Source organism: Seriola dumerili, unplaced genomic scaffold, assembly GCF_002260705.1.
Source record: "Seriola dumerili isolate Sdu_G_001 unplaced genomic scaffold, Sdu_1.0 BDQW01000290.1, whole genome shotgun sequence".
In the NCBI taxonomy this organism is placed as follows: domain Eukaryota; kingdom Metazoa; phylum Chordata; class Actinopteri; order Carangiformes; family Carangidae; genus Seriola; species Seriola dumerili.
Window position 1 is genome coordinate 3,587,866 of NW_019174545.1, and position 27,107 is coordinate 3,614,972.

The window sequence follows — 27,107 nt, forward strand, 5'->3', positions numbered from 1 at the left end:
ACAAGGTCCCATTGTGAGAGTAATTTCATGCAGTTTTGGAGTAGTGTGGAAAAGGTTTAAAAACACTTGATGCCCTGTATGCACAGTGCGGTGCAACAGAAACAGTTCGGAGATCATCTATATCATCCTTGATAACATTGCAAGTGCTGAGTGTTAAATCAATTTGCAGTCAATATCTGGGAGTCAGTAATGCTTCAGGCTTGACACTTACCGAATCAAAACATTCTCTGTTTACATCTTTGTTTTTTATCTCTCCCTTCCTCTCTTCTTAACAGCTTGTTTGTAGAGACACTGAAGTGAAATTACAGGCGACAGATGAAGATGAGCACATCCCTCCCATGATTTTCCATGATTCTCACCTGGAGTGGGAGGGTGTTGTGAGAAAGGAGAGAGGAGGAAGGAGCACAAGGAGACTATAAACAAGAGTCATGAATCTCCATCAGGTCCTCACAGGGGCTGTCAACCCTGGGGACAATTGTTTCTCTGTAGGGAACGTCAACAATGTGCCATTCACGGTAAGATATTTCAAGCTCTGGAAATATTTTGCTTCCAGCCATTTAGGAGCTCTGGTTAAACTGATCTGTCACAAAACTGAGGAGATTTTTTGTTCCTTGAGTTATTTTTTGATGTAAATGTAGTTTGCAGAGCAGAAGTACAGCATGGAAAAAGCACTGATGCCAAGAAGGCTTAACTAATGGCATTGTTTCTGTGTGGAGTATGAACTAAGTCAAGCAACCAACAAGTTTCAGAAATATCAGCCTAACTTTCTGCAGCATGGGTTTACATGCATAGCCAAAAACTGTGTGAAATATCAAAAGTGTGTAATTTGTTATTCAGTGCTTAAATGATAAATAAGAACGTCCCAGAGGATGCTGAGGGGGTGCTGTCCCGAAACGCATAAAAGATCCACAGTGCCTGGAGCACTTTGGACAACATCTAGCTGCTGTCTGTTACAACTAAACAAAATTGTCATCACAAATTATTATTTATATACATTTATAAAATATTCACAATAATCACTCAAAATCAGCAGGGGGAGGTGTGTAGAAACAGCTGTTCATGGCTTGCAGCTCTCTCTCTCTCTCTCTCTCTCTCTCTCAGCGTCTCTCTCTCTCTGTCTTGTTGACTGTCACTTCATTTCCCTGTTGTTTCCCTTGTGTCTTTGGATTGCTACACTGATCTACACCCACAAAAAGCAAGTAGGCTATCAATTCATCCTATAGTTTATCAATCTCCTCCGCTTCTTTTCAGTACTATGGACAGCGCCGCACCTATACATGCACCCTCTAATTTAGCCGTATTCATTTCACCACTTCACAGCACAAACCCGCACTTGCTTAGCTCATGGAGATTAGAGTAATCATACGCCAAGACACCAAAGAGCATTAAACCATTTGCCAGCATACCGCTCAGGGGTCACAAACACCAACCTTGCTATTCTGGGGGCCGTGACTCAAAAATGTTGAGAACCACTGGGCTATGTTATTGTGTTAGTCACATTAACTATATAATTAACATCACGCTCAATAGTTCAAAAGCATGTCCCTCTTCTGTAGGAAGTTCTTTGTTAGGGTTTGAGACTTTGTTGCATTTCTGAACCTCTGACTGCTTTTGCACTCTGTGATCTCAAAGCAAACACAGATATACTATTCCCATGCTATTCTGACAGTGGATCAATAGGAGAACTATTTCTGTCCTTCTGTCCTCCTGTGATAGAGGCACAGTCACAGTGAATCACAGCTCATGTGAAGATCTTCTTGTGAGAGCCACAGAAATAGAGTGTAGAATTCTAAACTTATCTGCGTGTACACCAGAGCTGTCATATAGTGGCATGTTTTATACTGTGACGCTCAAGTGCAGTTCAAGTGACCTTTCATGCAACACTCGCTGGATGGATGTGAGTGTTATCTTCATCTCTCTGCCCTTCTTCCTCTCTCTTTGTCTCTTGATAGGCCTATGCGTCAGGTTGTGACGTGGTGATTTTGGGTAGTGACTTTGAGCGACTGCAGATCATCCCAGGGGCCAAACATGGCAACATTCAGGTCGGCTGTGTCGACTGCTCACTGCAGGGTGGACAGGTAAGAGTAATGGACTGGTGCTTTGTCTTATTGGGTCCTCAAGTTGATGTGCAAACTGATGGATGTTCCTGATACACCATACATTTTTGTTGAGTCCCAATATTATTTCAGTTTAAATTAATGTTTGTTTTTTTTTAAATATTAATTGGGTATAGTTTTCCAGTAGGCATAGGTAACTCAAACTCAACTGAAAATAAATTGAGGTGCATTTTGTTTCTTGTAGGTGGTAAAGGATTTGCTACAGACAGTGTTGTGCCGTGTACAAACATTTCAGGTTTTGAGTAATACAATGCACCAAATTCATACCCAGTCCATACCCTAGTTAGACTGCAGTTCAAACTGCACAAATGGGAGATCAGAGAGACAATCAACTATAACTTTACTTTCATGTTGAAAAATAAACCACCTGGCCCAAATGAGAGAAAAAACAGAGGACTTTTTTTGTTTTACTTTGACTGTTTTGCAAGGCACAAGCTCTGTTGCACTCTTATGAAGTGTTGGCTGCTTATGCTTTCAGGAAAGGCATTTGTTTGGAACATCAAAGGCTGTTTAAATGAACTCGAATGAAATGAACTGGAATGACGTCATCAACTCCAAGTGAGGGAAAAATCACCCAGTAAAGCATATAGTGGTACACAAGCACATTTGCTGATATAATGCCACAGATAATCCCTTTAATGACCCCAAAATGGTTTTAAGTGTTGGCACAAACAAAAGATCTGTGGTGATGTGTTTGTAATTTGCATCTGAGGGGAAAAAAGAAAGATTTGTCAAAATGTGTAGTTATTTATAGTTTCCAGTTCCATCTGCAGCACAGAGACAATGACAAGATTTTATTTTGTATGGTTTCTGTTTGCTGAGGGACTCGTTTAATTAGTTTGATCAGTTCGCTGGTAGACTTTATATAGGAACTTAATATAGGTGTTAGTCTCGTTGCAAATGTGTTAATAAATGTGAACATTTTAATTCAGCACAGGCTTTAAGTTTAGAGTTCATTGCAGAGCTACCAATGGTTGTGTTGAGTCTTTGCAGGGTTTATTTATAGTACTCTGAAGTGAAAGTTTTGTAACATTGTAACATCTCTCAACATTTTGAGTATGGAGCAGTTAATTACTGTCATTCAAAACCTTGTCTTGACCTTATGAATTCTGACTTTTTCCCTCAGTGGTAACATTTGTTTAAGGCTGTATTTCTGATAAACCTACTGTATGTGGTTGCCAAACATCTAGCTTTTTCTCTGGTTTCTTTTTACGAGTTTAATCCTTAAATACCGTAGTCTCAGTGGCAATGATTTCTAAATGAACTTTCAGTTAAAGCCCCAAACCACAAATGGTTGAGTCTCTACAGACTACAAATGTTAATCTTCCATACGTCTTTAGCTTGACAGACTGCTGTTGTTGTTTTGTTTTTTTTTCAGAGGAAGCTAAAGCAGTCCATCTTGCATTATTACTATAGTCACAGTATTCATGATTCCACTTAACTATTGAGCATCAATGCTGCAATCAAATACAAAAGGAGAACTCCAGCATTGCCTCATGTGCATACACTTGACACATTACTCCCTAAGCATATTAAAGGAAGAAGTCATCATAGCCAGACCTGTCACTGTAATCTGGGTTTACTTTGTATTTGGGATGGTGGTAGCATTGTTGAAACAGCAGACAGGCCTGGTTTAAGTCAAATGAAAAAAAGATTTTTTCACCCAATCTTTCACCACTCCCCTCATGTGATGTTTAATCCAATTCACTTGGGCCAGAACTAACCTCACATGCCTCCAGCATGGTCCAGCCTTTGTTTAAGCATGCTCAGTTGGTATGCTTGCCCCTCCACACGGATATTTGCCCTTTTACGCAACATTGCTGAGCACATATCCCATGTTCTCATAACGTAAGTGTTGCACCACTTCAGATGCATGTTGTAAGCATGAATGAGCCACTGCCATGGCACATTTATTTCCAAACTCATTATATTGAAGGTTTAACTAGCTAGAATTAAAGAATACTATGTTATTTGGAGACATTATAAAATGAATACAAGCAACAAAATCACAACTTGCACCAGGCCTCTGCATTACATTTTATTTTGTGTTCTACCAGGTTTGACTCTACAGTACTTTTCATTACTTTGTGTTATTGAGAGAAATGTATTCATTTACAGCACAAAATAAACAAAATAATTGCATTGTTTGAACTCTGCATTAGATTACCTCACTATTTGAATGCCTATTTGTTGTTATCCACGGCTTGCGTCAGGTCATATCTCTTTAGAGTTCAAAATAAATGCATGCAGTGCAACACCACAGAGACAGGACAGGGAGCAACCTCCACTAAAAAACAGAAATCAGGGTCATTAAATAAACTTTTAAAAACTATATCCATTATTGTTTGTTAGCTAAAACAGCAGGGTGCTCCTAGTTAAGTTTAAACAGTTTCTGGTGCCTTACGATGTCAATTGAAATATTCTTGCAGCATAATATGATCTCAAAGTCTCGGTTGGGGTTTTATGAAAACCAGACCAGAGTGTAGTAATCATAACCACAGAAAGGGAGACCATTGTTTTATAACTCATATTTTTTTCTTTTTGCTACACACAGGCCTTTATTGACTTATCTATTTTATCCCCTTGACCAAATCTACATCGTATTGTTAGTTTTTAAACAGCATAAATGAATTACATTTTGCTCTCCACTACAATTTAATTAAAAAAGAATTTTTTTTTTTTTTTTATTGAATCTGTATTTCCTAGAAACTGACGTATTTTTGTTTATCTGAATTGTGATCTGTCTGGAAAGATTTCTGTGTGACTGTGCTTGCACCCGTGCCCATTTATATATGCACATTTGCTCGTGTGAATGTCTGAGTCACTCCTTCACGGAATTCATTTGCTGACAGTCGGCATATTATTTACCCCATTAGAGACACAGCTTGTATTATCTAAGACCTGGACCTTATTAAGCTTGTTATTTGTGTTCACTGCCATAGAAATTTCACCCATTCACTCTGTTTAACATTGTGACCGTGGCTTCCGTGAAAAGCACTTGAGCATGTTGCCTTAACCAATGCATGAATGGGAGGTTTGAATACAGTAGACAAGACAATGTTGATTTAACACTGGGTTGTAATAGGTTCAAGATATTTTTGGTTTGTTGTCCAGGGACTATACTCATTTACTGCTGAGATATATCATGGTTTGTAGAGTAGACTATAGATGCTTACTCATTATTCACCATCTAAATTGTCAAAAACAACATTTTTTTTCTACAAGAAATATGAGTTAGTAGGCTATTTTAAAAACATACTGTCCACAGTTTAGGTTACATAAACACACAGTTGATAATTTTGCTATGAGATGTTTTATCTGTCAAATGTTAAGTAAAATTGTAATTTACAACAATAAATTGATATTTTTTGTATATTTAGAAATGGAATTAAAGTATGATATGTAGAGTAATATATTGTTTCACTCTATATGAGATAACATGTCTTAATATCCTTTGTGTTGCCTTTTCTTTTGTCTGCTGACAGATTGCAGCTTCCTATGGAAGCATTGTGTGTGTCTTTGAGCCTGTTCAGCACCCACGTCAAAAAGATACATCGTTGACTGTGAGTAGCCTACATTATCTTCCAATCACAGTCTGCTCATGCATGCATTTATATCATCCTCAATAACAAGACCTTTCTCCTTCAGGCGATCCTCTCTTGCTATTTAAAATAGATCAGAATATTTTTTCTCTAAAACCTTCAGAAAGTCACCAGGGAAGAACAAATATTTGAAACACACATGCACATCATGTTTACTGTTTATTCCTGTTCTATAGTCAGTGCAGAAGTCCTAGGTTTGTTATGTCAAGAATAGGTATTTGTAATGGAAAGATTTCACACAAACTACACAAAAGCCATTACATTTTTCATTGCAGAAGTTCCCTGGTATTACGGTTGTCCATGTGTCCTGATCGCATGTGGCTCACATGAAAGCAGCTTCACTGTTGGTTCTTGTTATGTAGTTGTAAGCGTCTGTGAAGATTCTCAGTAATCCAGGTCATGGTTATTCAGGAAGAGTTGAATAGAGGGCAACTGGACTTGGTTGTAGATACATGAAGACATATCACCTCTCATCCAAAAGGCCTCTTCAGTTCTGACTGACTAGTGGAGAGACTCAGGTATTTAACCTCTGTGTGGTCATTATCAAAAACATTTTGACTGCGTATCAGAGATAATCTCTGTCCTTACTAACACACCTGAAAACGCATATCACATGATGATTCACATACACTGGGCATACATGTGCTGGTATAAACATGAAGCCGATTACCTACTTAGTTAGTTGCAGAAAATACTATGAGCGAGTGGGGGGTGAGAATCAAAAAGTAAGTGTTGGTCTGTATCTGTGGGCTTCCTGTGAGGAGGCTCCTGTCTTCTTCAGTGTGTACAGCACAGTCCAAAAAAGCCAAGCTGCACCTGAGACTCCCCACCAGTCAGTCAGAACTAAAGAAGCCTCTTGGATGAGAGATGAAACATCTTCAAGTAACTACAACCAAGTCCAACTCCCTTCTACTGAACTCTTGGATAACCATGACCTGGATGACTGAAAATCTTCACAGACACTTACAACTGCATATCAGGATCCGACAGTAAAGCTGCTGCTCTCATGTGAGCCATGTGTGATTATGTGTGATTCTTGGATACTGATAGAAGGAAATTAGTGTTTTCGGAACTGTATTTTTATCGTACTGTATTTTTACCGTATTTGTATTTTTAACGTTGATGTTTTGTTTTAAATGTAGTGTTTATTCTTTCTGTACAGAAGTTGAACTGCCAATGGCAGAAGACTGGTCAGTTTGTGCTACAGTCTATGGTGCGGAACCTGGCCTGGCACCCAACAGGTACATATTACTCTCTTAATGTTACACAAACATACCAATATAACTGTTATGTGTTGAGTTGGTACATTATTCATTGGCTTTATAAATCTCTTGGAAGTATATGCCTTCATGTTTCTTTTTTTCTTTTTTTTATTTATATGATAAAAGACATTGGTGGTGTATATCTTCAAAGAGTGAATGTGTTTTTGTGTATCCAGGCAGCACTCTCTTAACAGGCTCTAGTAGCCTCCAGTTGTGGTCTAATTTTGATGGAGTAAAAGATGAAGCCAAAGAACGGGGAAAGCAGGCAGAAATGTCCATAAGAGACTCTCATTCTGCCTGGAGGTGCATCTGGCAGAGCAAGTAAGAACTGAGAAGTCCAAAATCTGCACATGAGCTAACTTGGAATATTTCATTTTAATTCCAACTTGTTTTAGCCTGACTTAAACATTACTTGACATTACATACTATATAGCATATATGAAGTACTAAGTATTGAAATGCTGTAATTTAATTTTTTTTGGAAGGACGGCCTCCCCAGTCAGTTTAATGAAGTTCTCGCCTGATGGGGAATTCTTTGCTACTGCTGGACAGGTAAGTGGTGTTTACCAGGAGTCGCTAAACCTGTACAGATTTTGATGCAAACTAGCTTGTGCAAGTAATGTTAGCAGTCTTTATTTACAGTGACAAGGCCAAACATTGTAAACTCAGGTGTAATTGTAAAGTAACTTAACAGCACTTCCTTCCTTCGGTGTCTTTTTTTATGTCTACAACATAATGGCTTTAACTTGTAATAGCACATCCTACAACACAACATCAATCCACTATTTGTCTCTGCTCTTCAGGATGACTGCCTAGTAAAGGTCTGGTACAGCACCAGTAAGTGGAAGTCAGGTGTTTCCAGGCTCTTCACACCTCCAGAACCCAGTGTCAGTGTCCAGGGAGAGCTGGCCTTCTCCTTTGTCTACCTGGCCCATCCCCGTTCTGTTACCGGATTTTCTTGGAGAAAGACCAGCATGTACATGCCACGGTATGGACACTGTCAAGGCACCATTTCACTGCCCTCTTCCTGCAGCCAATAAGAAAAGCAAAGTTAACAAACATTAGTTACCTCCCAGGATTTGACCATAGCCTTAGGAGGGTTGCACAATAATGGACAAAACAACACTCAGTTGTCAAAACCTGTTCTTTAGGTGTGTTTTACTGGGTAGACAGGCTCACGCTACACTAAAGCTGCCCTGCTTTAATACAGCATTGCTAATCTTGTGTAACCTTTCAATTGTTCTCTGACTGAATGTGACACATTCCACAGCAGATTTAACATGCAAAAATATTACTTTGGAAAAATATTGTTACTGTATCTATCAGCTCAGAGAATTAACATAGACAGAAAGACAGTGTTATGTTAAGGCAGAATTCTCACTAAGCTTATTTGCTGCTGAAAAATACACTTTAGGAAGCGCTGAAGTTGTGATCCGAGTTTTACTGCTGTGTTGCTGGTGTGTCAATAATCAGCTGCCATAATAAAACAACACTGTCTTTTACCCAGCCTCTGGCAACATGTTTTACTCTCCTTTTGCCTTTTTGTTGTATTCTGTAATCATGGCCTACATTATGGATGAGATTAGATTCAGTCACTTTATCACCAATGTCATTACTACTTTTGTTAACTTATCTCTCTACAGGTATTTTTCCACTGGCCTGCTGTTGAATAGTTCTATCAGCATTAGATGATTAACATGATTACTGAAAAGTGCAGTACCCTCCAGCAGACTTCACCCTAACCTGTTTGCCATTATCCTTCCTTTTTCCCTTCCCTTTTCCTCCCTCTCTCCTAACAGAGGTGCAGTGTGTAATGTTCTGCTCACCTGCTGTAAGGACAGTGTGTGTCGGCTCTGGGCAGAGACGCTGTTGCCGGGTGACTGCCTCCTGTCTGGTCTCCATAACAACCATGTTCCTGGCCCACACAGCGACACACTCAGATGTGCTGGTCCTACCAGGAAGCACACCTGCAATGGGAAGACCCAAGGAAAAACAGCACAGGAAGTAAGCAACTCTAATGTCATTTTTACTAAAGATAAATGCACTCGGATGCCATTTTATTTAGGTACAACTAGCTCAACTGAATGTACTCTAACACGACACTCTTGCAGTAAATTCTATCTTTGTGACGATAGAAAACAGTTTTTGTTCTGTTCAATGTCATGGTCATTTTCATGCTACGTTATACTGTGAAGTGTTTCCAGTATGTAGTCAACTGTTTAAATGGGACAGACAAAATTTGAGAAAAAGTCAACTCAATATAACACAGTATAACTCAACAGCACTCAACCGCCAACACCTCTCTAAAACAGTTTTAACACAATCTGAAAATGATCAACTTCATGAAGGCAGAATTTGATGCTGGGCTGCTTTAGATAGGTGTACCTAATAAACTGGCAAGTTTATACCTGACTAAATATAATAATAACTAGATACATTTATCCAAGAAGAGAGCGGGAACTCAATATTTAGAACACAGCTTAGCACACAGTTTGATGTTTGGACACTTGTCAGCTTAAAGCACTATGACAGAACATTTTAATGTTGGCAAAAGCTAAACCACTGAGGCGAAATAATTGCTTGCTAGAGCTAACACAACTTGTTTCTGTCAAAATCAAAAGCATCATTTGTAAAGCTATATCGCAGTGAGAATATCCTCTATTTTGGTTACAAAATGCAAAAAGAAATGCCACAATTTTCTTTGTAGTGGGGAATAAATGGGACAAATGACCCTGAAATAAAAGCCTGAATACGATACTTTCACCGCTGCTGATGTATGTCATTAGGCAACTGCAGAGATGAGGGGGAAAAAAGAGCAAAGGGAGACTGAGAAAGGAGATAGAAATACAACTGAGGCTTAGTGGAGTTAAAAGAGAAAATGAATTGGCTATCAGACAGGAAGATGCTTTTTGAAGCTTTGTAGAGGGCTTAACACAAGAGATCAGTGGAGAATATTCGCCCCCTTTCTATAATTTGTGCAACACCTCTAAATTTTAACTTTTCTGTTTCATTTAGCTGCTGCACACTCACCTTTAACGGTGCCAGTGTCTTCTTCTGCTTTAAGTGACCTAGGTTGTTGGCTGACAGCCTAACTACTGTAGGCCCCAAACATAATACTTATATCCATTTTAATATGGACATTTAAATGGTTATGGGTCTCACTGGCACTTACAGAGCCCAGGGCACACAAGATTACAGGAAAAATAGGTATGCAAATTTCTCTACTGTGCCTTGAGGAAAGTCTGTAAGTGTACATGTGTTGAATTATTCATTTAAAAAAGTAGACTGCTGGATGATCCAGGCAGTAGTCTGAGGTAATTCTCTCCCTCTCAAACTGAAGGGATGGACAATACTGAGAGAGTCCTATCTCAAACTGCCTCAGGGTGTGATGAACAGCACAAGATTTCTTGCAAAACAATTGACATTAATTAAGCCCAAAGTTTCTTGATAAGGATGCCAAACTCTGAAGGACTCAGTGATGTGAGCATTTAGTGATTCCACTACAATCTCATTTTTTCTACTTGTCTATGAAACCATTTAGAAGTATGCGTTGTCTGCTTTGTACACATCAGTGTGGCTTCTGCATTCTCAAATAGTGAGTTTACACACATTTCTTATCAATATTTGAGGAAGGACTTCTTTTCAGGTGTGATGAGCACATAAATCTCAATGGTACTCAGAGAAACTGCAGCCTTAGAGCCCTATTATATTACTCATTATACACCAGAGAAGCTGCATAAAATCAGTGAAATTTAAAGCCATTTTTCTGTTAGAAAAATCTACATGGACCCCAAGATGCTCAGTCTTTCAAATTCATGGCTGTCATTCACATGAGACTATATTTATAGGGCAATATCAAGTCTAGAACTATAGGTATTTACATATTACTGGAAAGCAACCAAAAAAAAGCAAATTACATAACCTAAGTACCAAATTTAGTTAATTTTGTTTCCCTTAAAAGACCTTTGTCTTTCTATCATTCACTATTCCAAACTGCCTATTAATCTCTGGCGCTTTTTTTTTAGACAAATTGGGTTGTAAACTTAAATGTCGTTAAATTCCCATCCCTAGGTGAAACTCCAAAGCAGAGTAGCTGAATTCAGCCTGGGAGGAGAACTATGGTGTCTCACTTTGCTCCTTCACCCTAGAAAACTCTTAACACATACTTTTGTAAGCATATGAAAAAAGCATATTGATAAACTCATGGCAGTGATCATTCATAAAATCAACCCATTTTTGGTCTAAATGTGGGTTTGGCATAAGAAACACATTGATTGTTAATTAATTGCTTTGATGATTAATCTTTTCCTCACAGTTGAATTTTCAAGAATCGTGGCATTCCTCCTTATATCGAGATGTGCCCCAGCCTTCCCTGACAGGCGGCCTGCCTCACCATCAGAGCCGACACTATAACCACAAGAGGAGCAACAGCAACACGCCCCATGCCAATGCTCTCTGCCACTTCCACATTGCTGCCAGCATCAACCCAGCCACAGGTTCGACTCAAACACGTCTCTTTCGGTCTCTTCTAGTTGTTGATAGTTTATAAACAAATATTCTAAATTTGGGTGAAGTATTAAAAGCCACAAAATGGCATGGCGTACTTCTTAAAGAGTAGAAATGGCAGCTACAGTATTGCAACATATTAGTCATCCCTAAACCATACAGGCTGTATAGGGTTAGCTCTGCTTGAATATAATCAGCTCTCAGCCAGAGGGATTTATCTCTGTATGTACAGCTTTTTTTTATAATAAGTTACAAAAAAAGCTGTAAATTTTGTACATTGCCTGAAGTTGTTTATTTAACATTGTAGTGAGTTTTTGTGCTCAATGAAAACTGCTCACGGTAAATGTAAGGCATTTTCATTTTGTTCCTTTATGTGTTTTTGTGGGGCAGCTTAATTTGACCTGAATCAGGACATAATCTCCTTCAGCCTTGAGGCAGAGAATTCTGCTAGGATTGTATTTCTATGCTTGAATTATGTTTTAGCATTAAAACCATACTAATATTTATGAAAGTTAATTTGCTCCAGCACGTCTGTTCATCCTCCATGCCCCTAATAATGTAAATCTCTGTTCTACTTCGCCTTCTTTCTCTAAACGTTGTAATGTCTTTATCACTTTGTCACATATTGTCTGCATCACAGATATTCCTCTACTGCCCTCCATCTCTTCTCTGAGTGGCGTGGATGATGAGGAACCTGGAGGTCCTTTTACTGTCCACTGGCTCAACAACAAAGAGCTTCATTTCACTTTAGCTATGGAAGTCTTCCTACAGCAGCTCCGAGGCAGCCTGGAGCAACAGAACGAATGCTCCCATGAAGGTACAGAAAAATATTTAGTCAGACTTCTACATATTCCATTCTGCTTTGTCTTCCATACTGATTTTCAGAATTTACACTTGGACACCATGATTTTCATTCTATTCCAGAGCCGGAAGATGAGGATAACTTCGATGAAGAGGGCAATAGTAGGCCAGGTGACCCCCAAGGACCCGAGGCTGTAGAGCTTCCTCTGGCAGCCGTGGAGCACCAGGTGGACGTGCTGGTAGAGGAGTGGAATAAAGGGGCAGACATGTTGTTCAGTATTCATCCCATGGACGGCTCTCTGTTAGTCTGGCATGTGGACTGGTTAGATGAATACCAGCCAGGGATGTTCAGACAAGCTCAGGTACATTCACTTATATTTATGTAACAATGGAATATTATTAATCAGCTAATACATTTATGTTGATTTTTTTTATCAACAAACATAATCCCTCACCTTTTAATGTTGTCTACAGATATTAATAACCCCTTTTTCTTTTTCCTAATTTGTGTTGTCTCACTTCAAAGATTGGTAAAGAAATACAGAGACACATAAGAGTTATGATGGGAAACAACAGTAAAGCAAATATTAATTATATTTTCATTGTATGATTTAATTATCACTGTAAACTAAGTAGACTTTGCTTTGGTCAGTCTTTCAAGCGACTTGTTTGTATTCACATTTTTGAGAAGTGTTTCTTGGGGAAAGCATTGATTTATCATATCAGTAAGGTTTTGAATCATTTTGACAGTCGTGATGGTCTAGCTCCTGTTCTAATGGCTTCTCATCTAGCCATTCAGACAATTATATTCTAATTATGTGTGACTTCATATCAAATTGAAAAGTCCCCTGCTGCATTTTTATTAGCAGGGAAATAATGAGAATCTTATGACACGGCAGTTAGTCAGTCGGGGCAACGCAGCTAAAAGAATCCCAAGTTTCATTGACATTCAGGTTGATTAAGCCTGCCTGCTTTAATTAGATGATATAGACTGGATCCTGCTATTATTATTAGCATAAGTATTGTTGAACATTGTTCTTTTTTATACATACGTGATGGGGCATGTGAAGAAGGCTCTATCCTTCAAGTCTCCATCACTGTCTTTGTGACTTAGTTAATTTCAAAAAGTCAGTTGTCACTCAGTCCAGAATGCAGAATACAAGAATTTCAGCTCTTTGTTTGGAGCTAACCCTTTTGTAAAATGGGTTCATGATCTTCAGTGCCATTTGTGTCATTACCACATTCACATGGGACCTTCTCCTGTTTCATAATATATTCTTATTTCAAGCTAAAAGAGAATTGAGTTTTGGCTTCCTTTTTATCACCAACTCAGAGCTGAAAGTTTTAGTTTTGGAATTTATTGCTTTGATGTCTCTCTTTCTTCCTCAGGTGTCGTTTGTGTCCCGTATCCCTGTAGCATTCCCTACAGGTGATGCAATCTCCCTGAGCCACAGTGTTGTCATGTATGCCTGCAACAAGAACGTGGATCTGGCTATCCAACATGGCAGACAACGACCGCTTGGGAGCACATTGCCTCAAACAAAATCTGCTCTAATAAGCTACGTAGGTCAAGGAAAACCTGCACCCAGCAGTAGTCTTCGACTAAGTATTTTCACCCCGAACGTCCTTATGATCTCCAAACATGCTGATGGTTCCCTGAACCAGTGGGCAGTCAGTTTCGCAGAGGACTCAGCTTTTTCCACTGTGCTCAGTGTCTCTCACAAGTCACGGTACTGTGGCCACCGCTTCCACCTCAATGACCTGGCCTGTCACTCATTACTCCCTCTCCTCCTCACCACCTCACACCACAACGCCTTGAGGACGCCAGAGGTAGACAGCATCCTGGCTCCTCCAGAGGCCTGCTCCACAGGTTTCTCTCATTCGACATCTCTGCCCCGTGGGTCACGGTCCAGCCGAGTGTCCCTTGGTGTGGTTTCCCAAGATCCCAATGCGATCTACAGTGAGCTGATTTTATGGAGAGTGGACCCTGTTGGCCCACTGTCTTTGTCAGGCGGGGTCTCCGAGCTAGCTAGGATCAATTCTCTCCATGCATCGGCATTTGCTAATGTGGCCTGGCTGCCTACACTCATTCCCAGCAGCTGTTTAGGTGAGAAAATATTTTTAGTAAACTACTTTATTCTCTCTCTGTTTTAACAGGCAGATATTTTACTAAGCACAGCTTCATTTTTATAATTTCTTTTGTTTACCAAACAGTTATTTTGGTTCAGTATTATGAAGGAAATTCAATTATCTTTTTCTGAATAACTAACTTTGCTTTGGGACTTGAAGTCCCCATAAAAATCATTTTTAGAACAGTTTTTGAGTCTATTTTACCCTCATGCATACTCTCTTGTATATAAATAAACAATTCCCATGAAAACAACTAATTTAAACGCCATAAAATCCATGAAGGTTTAAAATTTTCAAACAGTGGCACACTAATAAAAATGTTGCAAGAATGTAGATAGTCCATAGAACTTTACAACTGTTGATATGAGTCTTTGTTAAAAGAATACTTTTAAAAGAATACTGAGGTACAGCACGTACCTCAGTATTCTATATGGATTTTGTATTTTTGTTTTTATGTTTATTTAGAAAAACAAGCCTAATAGCTGACACCGCTCCTTTTGTTGCTTTCTTTCCCTCTTTAGGTGTATACTGTAATTCCCCCAGCGCCTGCTTCGTGGCAAGTGACGGCCACTCACTCAGGCTGTATCAGGCTGTCATCGAAGCTAAGAAACTCCTGAGTGAGCTCTCTAACCCGGAGATATCAGTAAGTCATCAAACAGGATTCTCAAACTCCATCAAACTCTGCAGGTTAAATTCAGCATTGTTGTTTATGCACACCAACAACAGCACATCCGTGTTTCCCCTGGGCGCTTACGAATGTGGTAAGGTAATAAGGTGTTGTCAATTTGCTGTCTTGCCACTTGCCACTAATGTCAGCCTTGGATGACTTGGCAGAAAAATTACATAGAAGCACAATTGGATAACATCAAAACTCATCAAACTCAGATGAATTGCATGGTAGTGATCCTTCTAAGCCCATATAGAGTTGAATCCAGCAAGAAGTTAATTCCTTTGCCATAGTAACTGCAGGCTTAAACTATGTAATACTAATCTGAAATTTTAATGTCTTTTTCACTTCAGAAATATGTTGGGGAGGTGTTCAACATCATCAGTCAGCAATCCACAGCAAAACCTGGGTGTATTATAGAGCTGGATACCATTACTGACTTTGTAAGTATCAATGAAGCCCAAGGGAACTGGAGTGTATTCAAACGAATTTCCCTTGCTCTTGCTCTCTCATTGAGGACACTTTATCCAAGACTGTAAACGTCTTGGATAAGAAAGATTTAACAGAAACTTTTCCCCTGAAATGAAAGTTATAACTGGAATATATTTAAAAGCCATTGTTGAAATCTGGAGCATTTGTATATGAAACATTCTGCAGTAGACTCTGTGAAAGGTCAACATAAAAAAAAAACTAAGAACGGGTGCAGAGCAAACCTTCTCTCTTCCCCTCAGGCAGCTTGTGCGCGAGGCGCGTAACATCGTCACAACGTGTCACGTCACGTCTGTGTCAGTGTGTCTGCGTATTTACACCGCAGTAGATGAAGCATGTGGTTCAGTGTCTGCATCTGATGTAGTTTGATAATAGCTGCTGCTGTTCTCTACAGCAGGGGAAGGAGACCCAACTCCTGCATGTTTTTGAAGAGGATCTGATCCTTGGGAGTGAGAGAACAGAGGGCACACAGGACACTCCTGATTCTTCCCCCGCTGGTATTGATATAATTCATTTTTCTAACTCAATGCTATAAAATGTATATATTTTCAAATATAATTCATTATCAAACATTTGCACCACCTTTTAAACACGGTTCATTAATCTTCTCTGTGTATCTGTGTGTTTCTCTGCAGCCTCTGGTGAGCCGACTTTCTCGGCACGTTTTTTTCTGGTGGTGGTTGAATTAACCCCGACAGGTCGCTCACTCCTCCACATGTGGCATCTTCATCTTGCTGCTCGACCCGTCACCATGGGTGGGTACTTTGAACAAAAGACTTAAAGTTCACAGGATGCAGGAACATTTTTGATTAACAGTTGCTTCAGGAAAAGGCCTTTTTACCTTTTTTCTTATTAATCCCTAACCAAATAGATGAATGGCAGCTTAGAGGAGAATTTTACTCCTGAGAAAGTCACAATAACTGCAAGCCTCCTGACAAAATAATGATGTCAGTAAGAGAGCAATAACTGTGCTGTAAAATATGTATGTATTGACCGTGGAGAAATATGAACTGTTTTTGATCGCCCTAAGAACTCATGAACAGTGTTTGGAGAATATTGTGTACAATGAATTTGCTGTTATGGAAGTAGATCTACTGAAAAATATATTCATAGACCTAAAATTCAAATAATAATCCTAATTATGTGTTTGTCACAAAGTAATAAATAATGTGCAAAGGTTTTTAGAAATTCCGTCTTCAGCTTTTCTAAGCAATATTTCCCTCTTCCTGTTGTGTCCCCACAGAGGAAACCATGACAGAGAAGGATGCCACCACAGCTTCTCCTGTAAACAGCTCTCAGTTTAACTATGACAAGTTCACTTCTCCAGTAACTCAGAAGAGTAAAACCTGCACCTCCAATCTGCAGAGTGCCTGTCGCCTCAGCCTCACAACACAAAGACTATACAGCCAAGAGATGGCTCTGCCAGAAGGGGTAGAAGCCATCAGTGTTACACCCTCAGCAGGTGAGGGTCAATGAGGACACACACTCACATACAAATGACATAAGTTCACAAACTCTCTCTGACATCACGGCTTGGAGGTAAAACACACAGAGCCTGAGCACAACACAAGTCATGGTCAGTATACATGCATACATGCATGTATACTGACCATAGTAGCAGCAGTGTTAATATTAATTACAGTAGTAATAATAATTACATTTCTTTTTGCACCTTAATTGTTTAGTAATAATGGAATTAATACAGGGTCCTCAGTGTAGGTTTGCCAGTCTAATTGTAGGGTACAGATAAAGAAATTCAGCAGCTACTTCAACATTTACAGATACCAGTGTAGACTAAGGTGCAAGTTTCTATCCTCTCTAAAGAGCTGGTGCTTCAGTTAGCAAATGATTGAAAACACTGATTCAAATAACTCTTTCAAGAAAATAGGGTTCAGAAAATGCTTTATCGACTAAAAAGCTACTTCTGTTATCATAGGAATGGAAAATGGAAACTGATAACGGTGGATATTTTTTCAACAATCTTCATTATCAGCCTGGAAAAGGTTTTTGAAATTGGACTCAAAATGAATAATTTCAAACAGTGTAATTTTACAAAGCACGCAAAACTTCTGGAAAACAAAGCTCCAAAATCAAATGAATTCAAATAAATTCACAGAAAAGATATAAAAGTTTAGAATTATGAGAAAAGCCTTGCCTAATAATATCCTAAAAGTATATTGTCAACTCTTCTCCTAGGTCACCTGAGTGCGTCATGTTCTCTGCCAGCTGGCCGTGTGCCTTACCTCCTTGCTACTTCCTGTTCTGATGGAAAAGTACGCTTCTGGAGGTGTAAGGTTGTGGCGACAGAGCCCTTTAGTATGGACACCTTGTTGTACCAGTGGGAGGAGTGGCCACTCTTGGTGGAGGAGAGGCTTCCCAACAGCAGTGCAGTAAGTGTGCAAGGTCGCCCCATAGAGGTCAGTTGCTGTCACACTGGACGGATTGCAGTTGCCTACAGGCAGACGCCAAACACACCTCTGAACTCAACACCTCATCTGAACCCTCACGGACTGTTAACTTCTCCTCCTACCCTTGCATCCTCCCCCTACAACACCCACCTGACCCCAACCCTGACTGTACAGCGCAGCACAAATCTCACTGCAAGCCCTAACCTAGCAACCATTAGAGGACCATTGGTCCACATTGGCATCTTCCAGTGTGAGTCCACCGGTGGTTCACAGTGGATTCTAGAGCAGACCATAGTCCTGGACAGCACAGATCCGACAGCTAACTGTGGTATGAGCAGTAGCACAAATGGAAATGCCAGTATTCCAAGTAACGTGGACTTCTCTTTGCCTAACGAGAACTGTCTTGGTTCCACTAGTAAGAGCCTAGTTCATTTGGACTGGGTGTCCCAAGAGGATGGGTCGCATGTTCTGACTGTTGGTATAGGGACAAAGATTTATATGTACGGCCGTCTCTCTGGGAAGCCTCCAGAACTGGGTCTGTCATCTGATGCCAATAGAGACCAGATCTTGTCTCGCCTGGTCTTGCTTCGATCAGTTGATCTGGTCTCTTCTGTTGAAGGCTCATTACCCATCCCAGTCTCCCTCTCTTGGGTACGAGATGGCATTTTGGTAGTAGGGATGGACTGTGAGATGCACGTCTACTCCCAGTGGCAACCTCCAACTCCACCCAAACCCAATGCTGCCATCACCCAAGACACAGACATCAGCAGCAGTGTCTCCTCCATAATCTCAGCTGTCAGACAGAGCCAGGAGGAGGGACTCAGTCCTGGGGCTCCAATGTCTTCACTAGCCCCTCCCAAAAAGGCCCTGACAAGGTCGATGATGAGCCTGGCTCAGAAACTCAGTGGGAAGAGAACAGCTTATGACCTCCCTGTAGAGATGGAAGATTCTGGGCTTTTTGAAGCAGCTCACCAGCTCTTTCCCACTCTGCCCCAATACCATCCTGTACAGTTACTGGAGCTCATGGATCTAGGGAAGGTAAGTTAAAGAAATATTTAACAGTTTTTTCTTTTGATTATTTTTTCCCTTTATTTAAGAACCTTCTCAAGTTGATATGATAGTCAGTTAATATAATTTACTTTCTTAAGGTTTGAAGCTGTAGTAAATCAAACCAATACATCTAAAAAGAAAGAAATTGGCATAAAGTTGAGATTTTTTGTGGTTGATTTACAAAGCAAGTAATATCATTTGACTTATGTTTAAAACATGTAACATTTGTCTATCCTAAGGTTCACCGTGCCAAGGCTATCCTCTCTCACCTGGTGAAATGCATTGCTGGAGAAATTGTAGCACTTAAAGACAGCTCCAACAATCCAGAGAAACGTCTGCGCTCTCGAACCATCAGCGCTGGAGGCAGCACAGCCAGGGATCCAAAGATGTTTGGCAAAGGGGTGGAGAACTCCACCCCTGACTACACAGAGATAAGCTCCATCCCCCCCCTGCCTCTGTATGCCCTTCTGGCAGCTGATGAGGATACATCACCAAAACCTGGTGGGTATACAACATTTTGGGGTGCTCGGGTGCTCCCAATGGCCAGTCCTACTATGACACACTAGTCCGTTGTGCTGGGACTAGATCTACAAGATTTTACTCATGTCAAATAGTAATATGTGGCGGTCAATGTTGATACTGTGATGGAGCACCACAAATAAATCAGGATATGAAAAACTCTGCTAAAACAGACGAGTAAAGTACTGAAAATGAAACCATATTCACAAAATATGGAACTGGAAAATGACAAGTACAATAAATAAAGGATGTTCACAGTAATTTGAAAAGTCAATAAATAAAACAAGTCACAGAAATTTCCTATAGCCTCTATAACATAAAAAACATTCATTCATTCATAATTTCAATTTAAGTGAGTTTACTTAAGACACATTAGTATAAAAATGTATTATACTTACAAGAAATGTACCCTGCACTGTGGCTGCCTAAACCCGATGTGAAATTAATTAAATTAATTGAATTAATTAAAAAAAGAGAGACCCAATGAAGAGGGACCCAAGCACAGCCAGACCTGACCCCAAATAGATGCAAGGAAAATTAACCCAATTTAAATTTGATTGACCTGAATAGACCCTAACAAAGAGAAAGCAAACATCGTCAGCAGCATGATGATCCATTAATTAATTCAATCAATTAAAAAGCAGCTGCAATGGAAAAGAGCAGCAGTATAATAATGACAATGTCTTAATAACGAATAGAAAGCCACAGTAATTAAGATAATTTATTTATATGCTTCAAAGACAAATTTATGTTGCTAAGATTAGACTGAGTAGACTTGCATCCCGGATCAGGTCTCAGTTCCTCTGAAACGAGGAAACCCGTCAATAGCTCTACCAGAGATGCTTTGAGATGGTAAACTAATATGCTAACATTAAAAGAATGCACTTGTGGATAACAACTAAATATAATGAGGTAGTGTTTAGATTAATTTCCTACAGGGTTTAATTGAAAGGGGTGAAAATTCAAGATTGTAAGTATTGTATATATTATTACTTTTAAGCAGATGGCTGCAGCACACAACAAAAATAGAGAAACAGTATCTACAGTGGGAAAGTAACTACCATTTTTAGCCACCCTGCCTCAAGGTTTGAGAGACTCAGAATAATACCCTTCTCTTTGGTCTTCTACTTTTCCCTTCCGACTTTTTCCCTCATTGTGTCTCTCGGGATACAACGTGAGAAGAATGAAAGCAGAAACATGTATACAGTAAAAGAAAGAAAAAGATCTTGCTCTTTGGTATTTTAATTTGATCTGCTGTCTGAACAGCAGGAGGGTATTTCTCCTCAGGTCTCTTCTGAATTACATGTCTTAAGTAATTTAGCTCTGCTTTGTGCCTCCTTACAGATAAAGTGGGCAGTGTGAGCGGAGATAGTGGGCATGGTTCCAGTCACACAGATGCTTATGATGAGCTCTTTCATACACCAAGCATAGTGGACCTGGACCCTCTGGACAACGATCAGGAGCAAACAAGTAACAAGGTCAGTTTCTGTCGGCTTGTTTGGCTTGGTTAAAGACACTTTATAAAAATGAGAGTGGACAGCAACATTTTGGGCTCATGGTATTCCATTGTGTACCTTAGACATGCATCATGCATAATTGTGCATGTCAGCTAATGCATCAAAAATCTAGCCTGGTGTTAGCTGAGCCTCCAGATATTGTCAAAAGTTTGAGGCATTAGGAAAAGTTTGCATATATAATTATTCTTGTGTATAGTTAATGTGCACAAAACAATATTACGGATGTTTAATTGAGAGTTTGAGTCCAGTCATGACCCACTATCTCTTCTAACATTATTTCCTGCCTCTCTCTATTATGTGATGTCTTATAAATCCTCTGTCTCTGAAGGTTATTGACCTATCCCAGTACAGTCCTACGTACTTTGGTCCAGAACATGCCCAGGTTCTGTCCAGCCACCTCCTTCACTCCAGTTTGCCGGGATTAACTAGTATGGAGCAGATGTCTCTCATGGCGTTGGCCGACACCATCGCTACCACAAGCACAGACCTGAAGGACAGTCAGGGGAAGAGCAAAGGTACAAAGGAAATAAAAACATAAAATGAGATGGATAGAAATGCAGTAGATATGTTCTCCATTCTGCAACATAATGTAATGAAAATTTTTAAACAGCATCAGTAAGCTGTCTGTCGTTTATTTACCAGGTGGAGAGACACTGGATGATTGTGGTCTGAAGTTCTTGCTGGCTGTCAGACTGCATACCTTCCTCTCTACCTCCCTGCCTCCAGCGCACAGAGCACAGCTGCTACGACAAGGTACAGTGAGATAGGGGTTTTCAAACAGTCATCTTTGGGGTCATTCCATAGCTGATGCAAATGAGCAGGGGAGGACTCTACTATTCAATACACTGTGCAGGACCCTATTCACATCAATAAAAATATTCTTTTTTCCAATCTAACAAGACCAGAATTCACAGATAAGTATTTATTAGTAAGTCAAATGCCCCTGTAAAATAGTACACTTAAAATGATTTGGCCTTGTATGATCTTGCAAGACTTAATGTAAGCTCAAAGCTTGCTGCTTAAAGAGATGTCCACCTGCACTCCTTCAAGTGTAGCTTCAGTGCTCATGTAGATATTAGAGGAGTTACTCCATAAAGACTCCTAAAGCTAGACAGAGAGCAGGTTACTGACGGCCTCAATTGAAAGTTTTTGACAGTAAAAGTTTCAACAAGAGAAGCGAGCAAGCCATAGTCTGTTTATCATCCTTAACTATTGCAGTAAAGTTGCCATTGAGCAAGGCACATAATCTATGGCTCCTCAGTGGGTGGCAGTACAGCTCTGTAGCTGTAAGCTCACTGCTTAAAATGGAACTGACTGTGCTCCTGTATTTACTGACTCAAGTTGCTGTTATCAGGTTTTTGTTATATGTATATCTACAGTGTTGATATTCTCCCCATGAAATACTGAACATTCCTCATTTTCCACATGTCTTTTTCTTCTCTACAGGACTGTCAACATGTCATTATGCCTGGGCCTTCCACTCTGAAGCGGAGGAGGAGCTGCTGAACATGCTCCCTGCCCTACAGAAGGGAGAGCCCACCTGGCCTGAGCTCCGCTCCATGGGCGTGGGCTGGTGGCTGCGGAGCACCAACAAGCTACGAAGGTGCATTGAGAAGGTGAGGCAGTTAATGTCATTAGTACTTGTGCTCAAATCTTAAATAGTGAGCCAGTTCCAGTTTTGTTGAAATAGATTGTCTAATTTGAAGTAATTTTGCAGGTTGTTCAGTCAGTAGCCAATCAGAGTAAAAGAGGACGTATATATGAAATGGGAAGGACAGTGCCTCTGTGGAGTTCAGTTTAACATTAAGTTTGCATTCATGCTAGCTATTGTGGCCTTATTTTAATCATCAAATGCATTTTTTAAATGGTTTAACGTCTGGTGTTTTTCCACATATTTGAAACTACAATTGAAAGTCTATCCACAGGAAATGAATTGATACTATTTTGATAAGTGGTTTTAGTCGTTTTTCAAGTGACAATGCTAAATATCTACTTTTCTTTCATTTCTACACATTAAGGCTTTGAAGGTTGGCCATTAGTGTGTTAGCCCTATGCACTTCATATTGATTGCTTCATTTATGAAGTGCTGTCAGGTAGTTGAAAGTGGGATTTTGCTGAGGTTGCTATAAAATACAGCATACTACTCCCTGAAATGACCCATAAAGCTACAACTTGTTCTGTGAATAAGACTGTATACTGTAGACTGAGGAGGCCTGAGCTGAATGGTTTTTTTTTCTCTATTTTGTCAGGTTGCCAAGGCTTCCTTTCAGAGAAGCAATGATCCTCTGGATGCAGCTATATTTTACCTTGCACTGAAAAAGAAGGCTGTGGTCTGGGGATTGTACAGGTAGGCAGAACTGACATGATTTTGCATATGAAATACAAGTGCACACACATGCACATACAGTCAACTCAACATTTGCCACTGCACTTAAAGATTATGTCAGATCACTGAAGATCTATGACAGCAGTTTTGTTGTTTTGAATAACGTCATTCTCTCCAGGTCTCAGAAGAATGCCAAAATGACTGAGTTTTTCCGCAACAACTTCAGCGAGGACCGGTGGAGGAAAGCAGCACTGAAAAATGCCTTTTCTCTGTTGGGAAAACAGCGGTTCCAGCATTCTGCAGCCTTCTTCCTTCTTGCTGGCTCCCTTAAGGATGCTGTTGAGGCAAGTGGAAAATAGACTTGACACATTGTTTGCGAGAAGCACTTGTTCCTTCAGCTGCAATTGCCACTTGCTAACTTGCTAAACCTAAGTGAAAGTGTTGCTTTCAGTATAAAATGATACAGGTACCAAGTCCTGCTAATTTTTATCTATGAAATTCATTGTCAAGGGCAGTGATTGATACAGTAAAAAGCAGAGAAACCAAATTCACAAAAACAGACCATGTCACCAGTATTTCTGGTCTCTGCACCGGCAACAGCCATGGCTGGAAGCATTATGTTTTAAGGTTGAACGTATGTACGAATGTCCATACATACGTACACACGTCCGTCTGACCCATTCCCCTGAATGTTATATATATCAGGAACGCATTGAGAGAATTACTTCAAATTTGGTACAAACGTTCACTTAACCTCAAGGATAAACTGATCAGATTTTGGTGGTCAAAGGTCAAGGTCATTATGACCTCACATCTGTCCCATTCCTGTGAACGTGATATCAAGAATGTCAGGAGGTAATTCCTTTACATCTGGCAGAAATGTCCACTTGGACTCAAGGATGAGCTGATTAGAATTTGGTGGTTAAAGGTCAAAGGTCAAGGTCACTGTGGCCACTATCTAAGGCTGTAACTCAGGAACAGAAGGAGAGGTTGTTACCATATTTCCTGCAACTGGACTGGTTGGTGGAGGCATTCAATCACAGATAATTCTACTTTACATCAAGATCCATACATTATTTCCTGAGAAACTGACAATAATGTTGAAAAATGGCCTATCTCGCAATGTTAAGGAAAATCTGCCCCTTTAACTGGATCCATATATTTTATGGGTTCTTCCCTGGCCGATGTCGTATCCCTCCACCAAGTTTGGTGCAAATTGGTTCAGTACTTTTTGCTTAATCCTGCATAGCTGAAAACATAACATCTTTGGCAGAGGTAATTATGCAAATATAGGTAGTAGATAGAATGTAGGCATGCCTGATGTATCGTGTTCACAAGAACATGAGGCCACTGTGACCTTGACCTTTTGACCTCGACCAAAATCTAGGCAGTTCATCTTTGACTCCAACTGAATGTTTGTGCAAAATCTGAAGAAATTCCTTTAAGGCTGTCTTGAGATATCACATTCAAGAGGCCAAAAACATGTGAGGTTGCAGGGATCTTGACCTTTGACCACCAAAATCAGTTCTTCCTTGAGTCCAAATGAACATTTGTAGCAAACTTGAAGAAATTCCCTCGAGGCATTACTGAGATATCTCGTTCATGATAATGGGATGGTAAAACATGACGCCTCTCGCCACAGCTGTCACCAGTGCGGAGGCATAAAAATCTGACATATTTATGGTGTCAAATTAATCACTTATGTTTTAGAACTACTTCCTTTTTCCTTTTATTGTTCATTGTAAGAGCCAGACAGACATTAGAAGAATGGTTTGGCTTTGGTATATACGCTCAAATAAGTGCCCTTCTAGTTAGTTAATGTGTTTATGCATGATTGTTAGAATGGCTGTTGTGTTAACCAACAAAAACATAAATCTCTCTATCTTTTTGCTCACATATTAAGAGGGTTGCTTCTGGTCATTTTGTTTACTTAACCTTTTATTCATCAAGGTTATTTCTGTTTAGAAAGTCCCTGAAGCAATGAGTCACATTATTTTATCTGTGTGAGTAACTGGAGCTTCTCTAAGCATTTTATGGAAATGAGTGTCACCCAGGCAATGGGCTATCATTGACTTTGTTTTTTAGTCTCTCTGGCTGGGAGGTAGTCTCATTGAAATTCACCTCACACCTTACCAGTTGCAAGCAACTAGAACAACTTCAACTATATCCACCAACTCTTTGCTGTGAGCACAGGGTTTCATTTTTTCATTTTTTGTTCTTTCCTTTAAACAAGAAAAGCGGTAACTTCAGAAGATCATTATGTCCTACTGCACTAGTGTGTATCCACAATATGCATTATTTGTCTGCATATATCTTGTCTTGTCTCACCCCATTCAGCCCTGTGCCAATAACTCAAAAATCTTTTTATAATTACCAACTGACTGTGGTTTATTTCCTTCTCCTCCAGGTGTGTTTAGAGAAAATGCAGGACCTACAGCTGGCTCTGGTGATCTCCAGATTGTATGAGTCTGAGTTTGAGACAGCATCCACCTACAAAAAAATCCTCCAGAGACGTGTTCTGGGACAAGACAAACAGGTGCATAGAGGCTGTGTATGTCACAGCCTCCACAAGCTATTGTTTTTACTGTGGAAAATGCATCATTTCATACTCAGCATGGTTGACTCCAGCATTTGATAATTAATACACTGCAGAAACTAAAAATGAGTTATTGTAATTCTCTGTACATTTCAGATTCCAGCCCACCAGGACCCTTTCCTGCGGAGCATGGCTCACTGGGTCCTGGAGGACTACAGCAAAGCCTTGGACACTCTACTTGAGCAGCCTGCTAACAGCAACAGTTCGGGGTCCTCTGAGAGCAAATGTGATTCTGGTAGGTCTGCAGTGCTTTTTTTTTTTTTTTAAATTTACCTCAATGCAAAGGCGAAACAAAAATAGTACAGTTTGGTACTGTGTACCACAGAAATGATTATTTTTACACTTAATTGATGACACTATTTAATGATTTCAGTACAAGCTAGATTTATTCAGCCAGAAACTATGTAAAATTGAGTCTGACTTCCTAGTGATATATTCTGCACTCTCTGAAGCTTTAAAAATATCTCAATACCCTGTTCACTTTATGGACATTGCAGGCCTGTCGAATACAGCATTGCAGGTAAAAACGGGGGTGGACTATAAGTGCTGCAGACTGTAATATGACACTGAGGTCAAATCCTCTGCTTTTACAAAATGTCTCAGCTTTGCAACTATTTTTGGTCTTTTAAGTATGTGAAATTGCACAAGTAATTGCACCCTACGGGACACAGAAGACCACTTTAATTGAAGAAAATATACAAGGCTTGCCTTAAGAATAGATGAAGTACTGAACTTAATATGAACCTTGTTTTGACTCAAGAGCCAAACCAGACCCAGATCATCCCATGTGTTTCATAAATGATTTTCTCAAAGCACTTCTAATATGCTTACAGAGAAAAAAAAAACACCGACCTATAGAAAGGTGAAAATATTTCTTCTCCTTTATGGATATTGTGCTGTCCTGGCTGGGTTACAGTATGAGGTGTTTCGGTTTGACATTTTTCATACCTGGATAAAAAAAGAGTGAACTTAAAGCATTACCTTTTTGTCCATTTGGTCAGTTTTCAAACTCCCACTCCACCCTCTACTCGCCTTTTAAGTGATCACAGAATGCAGTTTGGCTGTGTATCAGTGCTCACATACTGTAGCTCTATGCCTCAGATTTTTGCCAAGAGGT

General features: G+C 39.8%; 1 protein-coding gene across 1 annotated transcript in view; it reads left to right on the forward strand.

Moving 5' to 3' along the window:
- The first annotated feature begins 428 nt into the window (after nucleotides 1-428).
- The window catches only part of dmxl1 (Dmx like 1), a 50,027-nt gene continuing 23,348 nt past the window's right edge, over nucleotides 429-27,107 (forward strand). Inside the window, exons 1-27 of the mRNA XM_022757740.1 lie at nucleotides 429-515; nucleotides 1,953-2,078; nucleotides 5,603-5,680; nucleotides 6,882-6,960; nucleotides 7,158-7,302; nucleotides 7,467-7,533; nucleotides 7,785-7,969; nucleotides 8,781-8,985; nucleotides 11,297-11,477; nucleotides 12,128-12,304; nucleotides 12,412-12,650; nucleotides 13,678-14,395; nucleotides 14,940-15,061; nucleotides 15,439-15,528; nucleotides 15,969-16,071; nucleotides 16,210-16,329; nucleotides 16,818-17,036; nucleotides 17,771-19,020; nucleotides 19,272-19,533; nucleotides 20,896-21,029; nucleotides 21,397-21,583; nucleotides 21,711-21,821; nucleotides 22,515-22,684; nucleotides 23,318-23,415; nucleotides 23,573-23,738; nucleotides 25,802-25,930; nucleotides 26,087-26,225. Of these exons, the coding sequence (XP_022613461.1) occupies nucleotides 429-515; nucleotides 1,953-2,078; nucleotides 5,603-5,680; nucleotides 6,882-6,960; nucleotides 7,158-7,302; nucleotides 7,467-7,533; nucleotides 7,785-7,969; nucleotides 8,781-8,985; nucleotides 11,297-11,477; nucleotides 12,128-12,304; nucleotides 12,412-12,650; nucleotides 13,678-14,395; nucleotides 14,940-15,061; nucleotides 15,439-15,528; nucleotides 15,969-16,071; nucleotides 16,210-16,329; nucleotides 16,818-17,036; nucleotides 17,771-19,020; nucleotides 19,272-19,533; nucleotides 20,896-21,029; nucleotides 21,397-21,583; nucleotides 21,711-21,821; nucleotides 22,515-22,684; nucleotides 23,318-23,415; nucleotides 23,573-23,738; nucleotides 25,802-25,930; nucleotides 26,087-26,225 (5,587 nt within the window). The remainder of the gene's footprint in view (nucleotides 516-1,952; nucleotides 2,079-5,602; nucleotides 5,681-6,881; nucleotides 6,961-7,157; nucleotides 7,303-7,466; nucleotides 7,534-7,784; nucleotides 7,970-8,780; nucleotides 8,986-11,296; nucleotides 11,478-12,127; nucleotides 12,305-12,411; nucleotides 12,651-13,677; nucleotides 14,396-14,939; nucleotides 15,062-15,438; nucleotides 15,529-15,968; nucleotides 16,072-16,209; nucleotides 16,330-16,817; nucleotides 17,037-17,770; nucleotides 19,021-19,271; nucleotides 19,534-20,895; nucleotides 21,030-21,396; nucleotides 21,584-21,710; nucleotides 21,822-22,514; nucleotides 22,685-23,317; nucleotides 23,416-23,572; nucleotides 23,739-25,801; nucleotides 25,931-26,086; nucleotides 26,226-27,107) is intronic.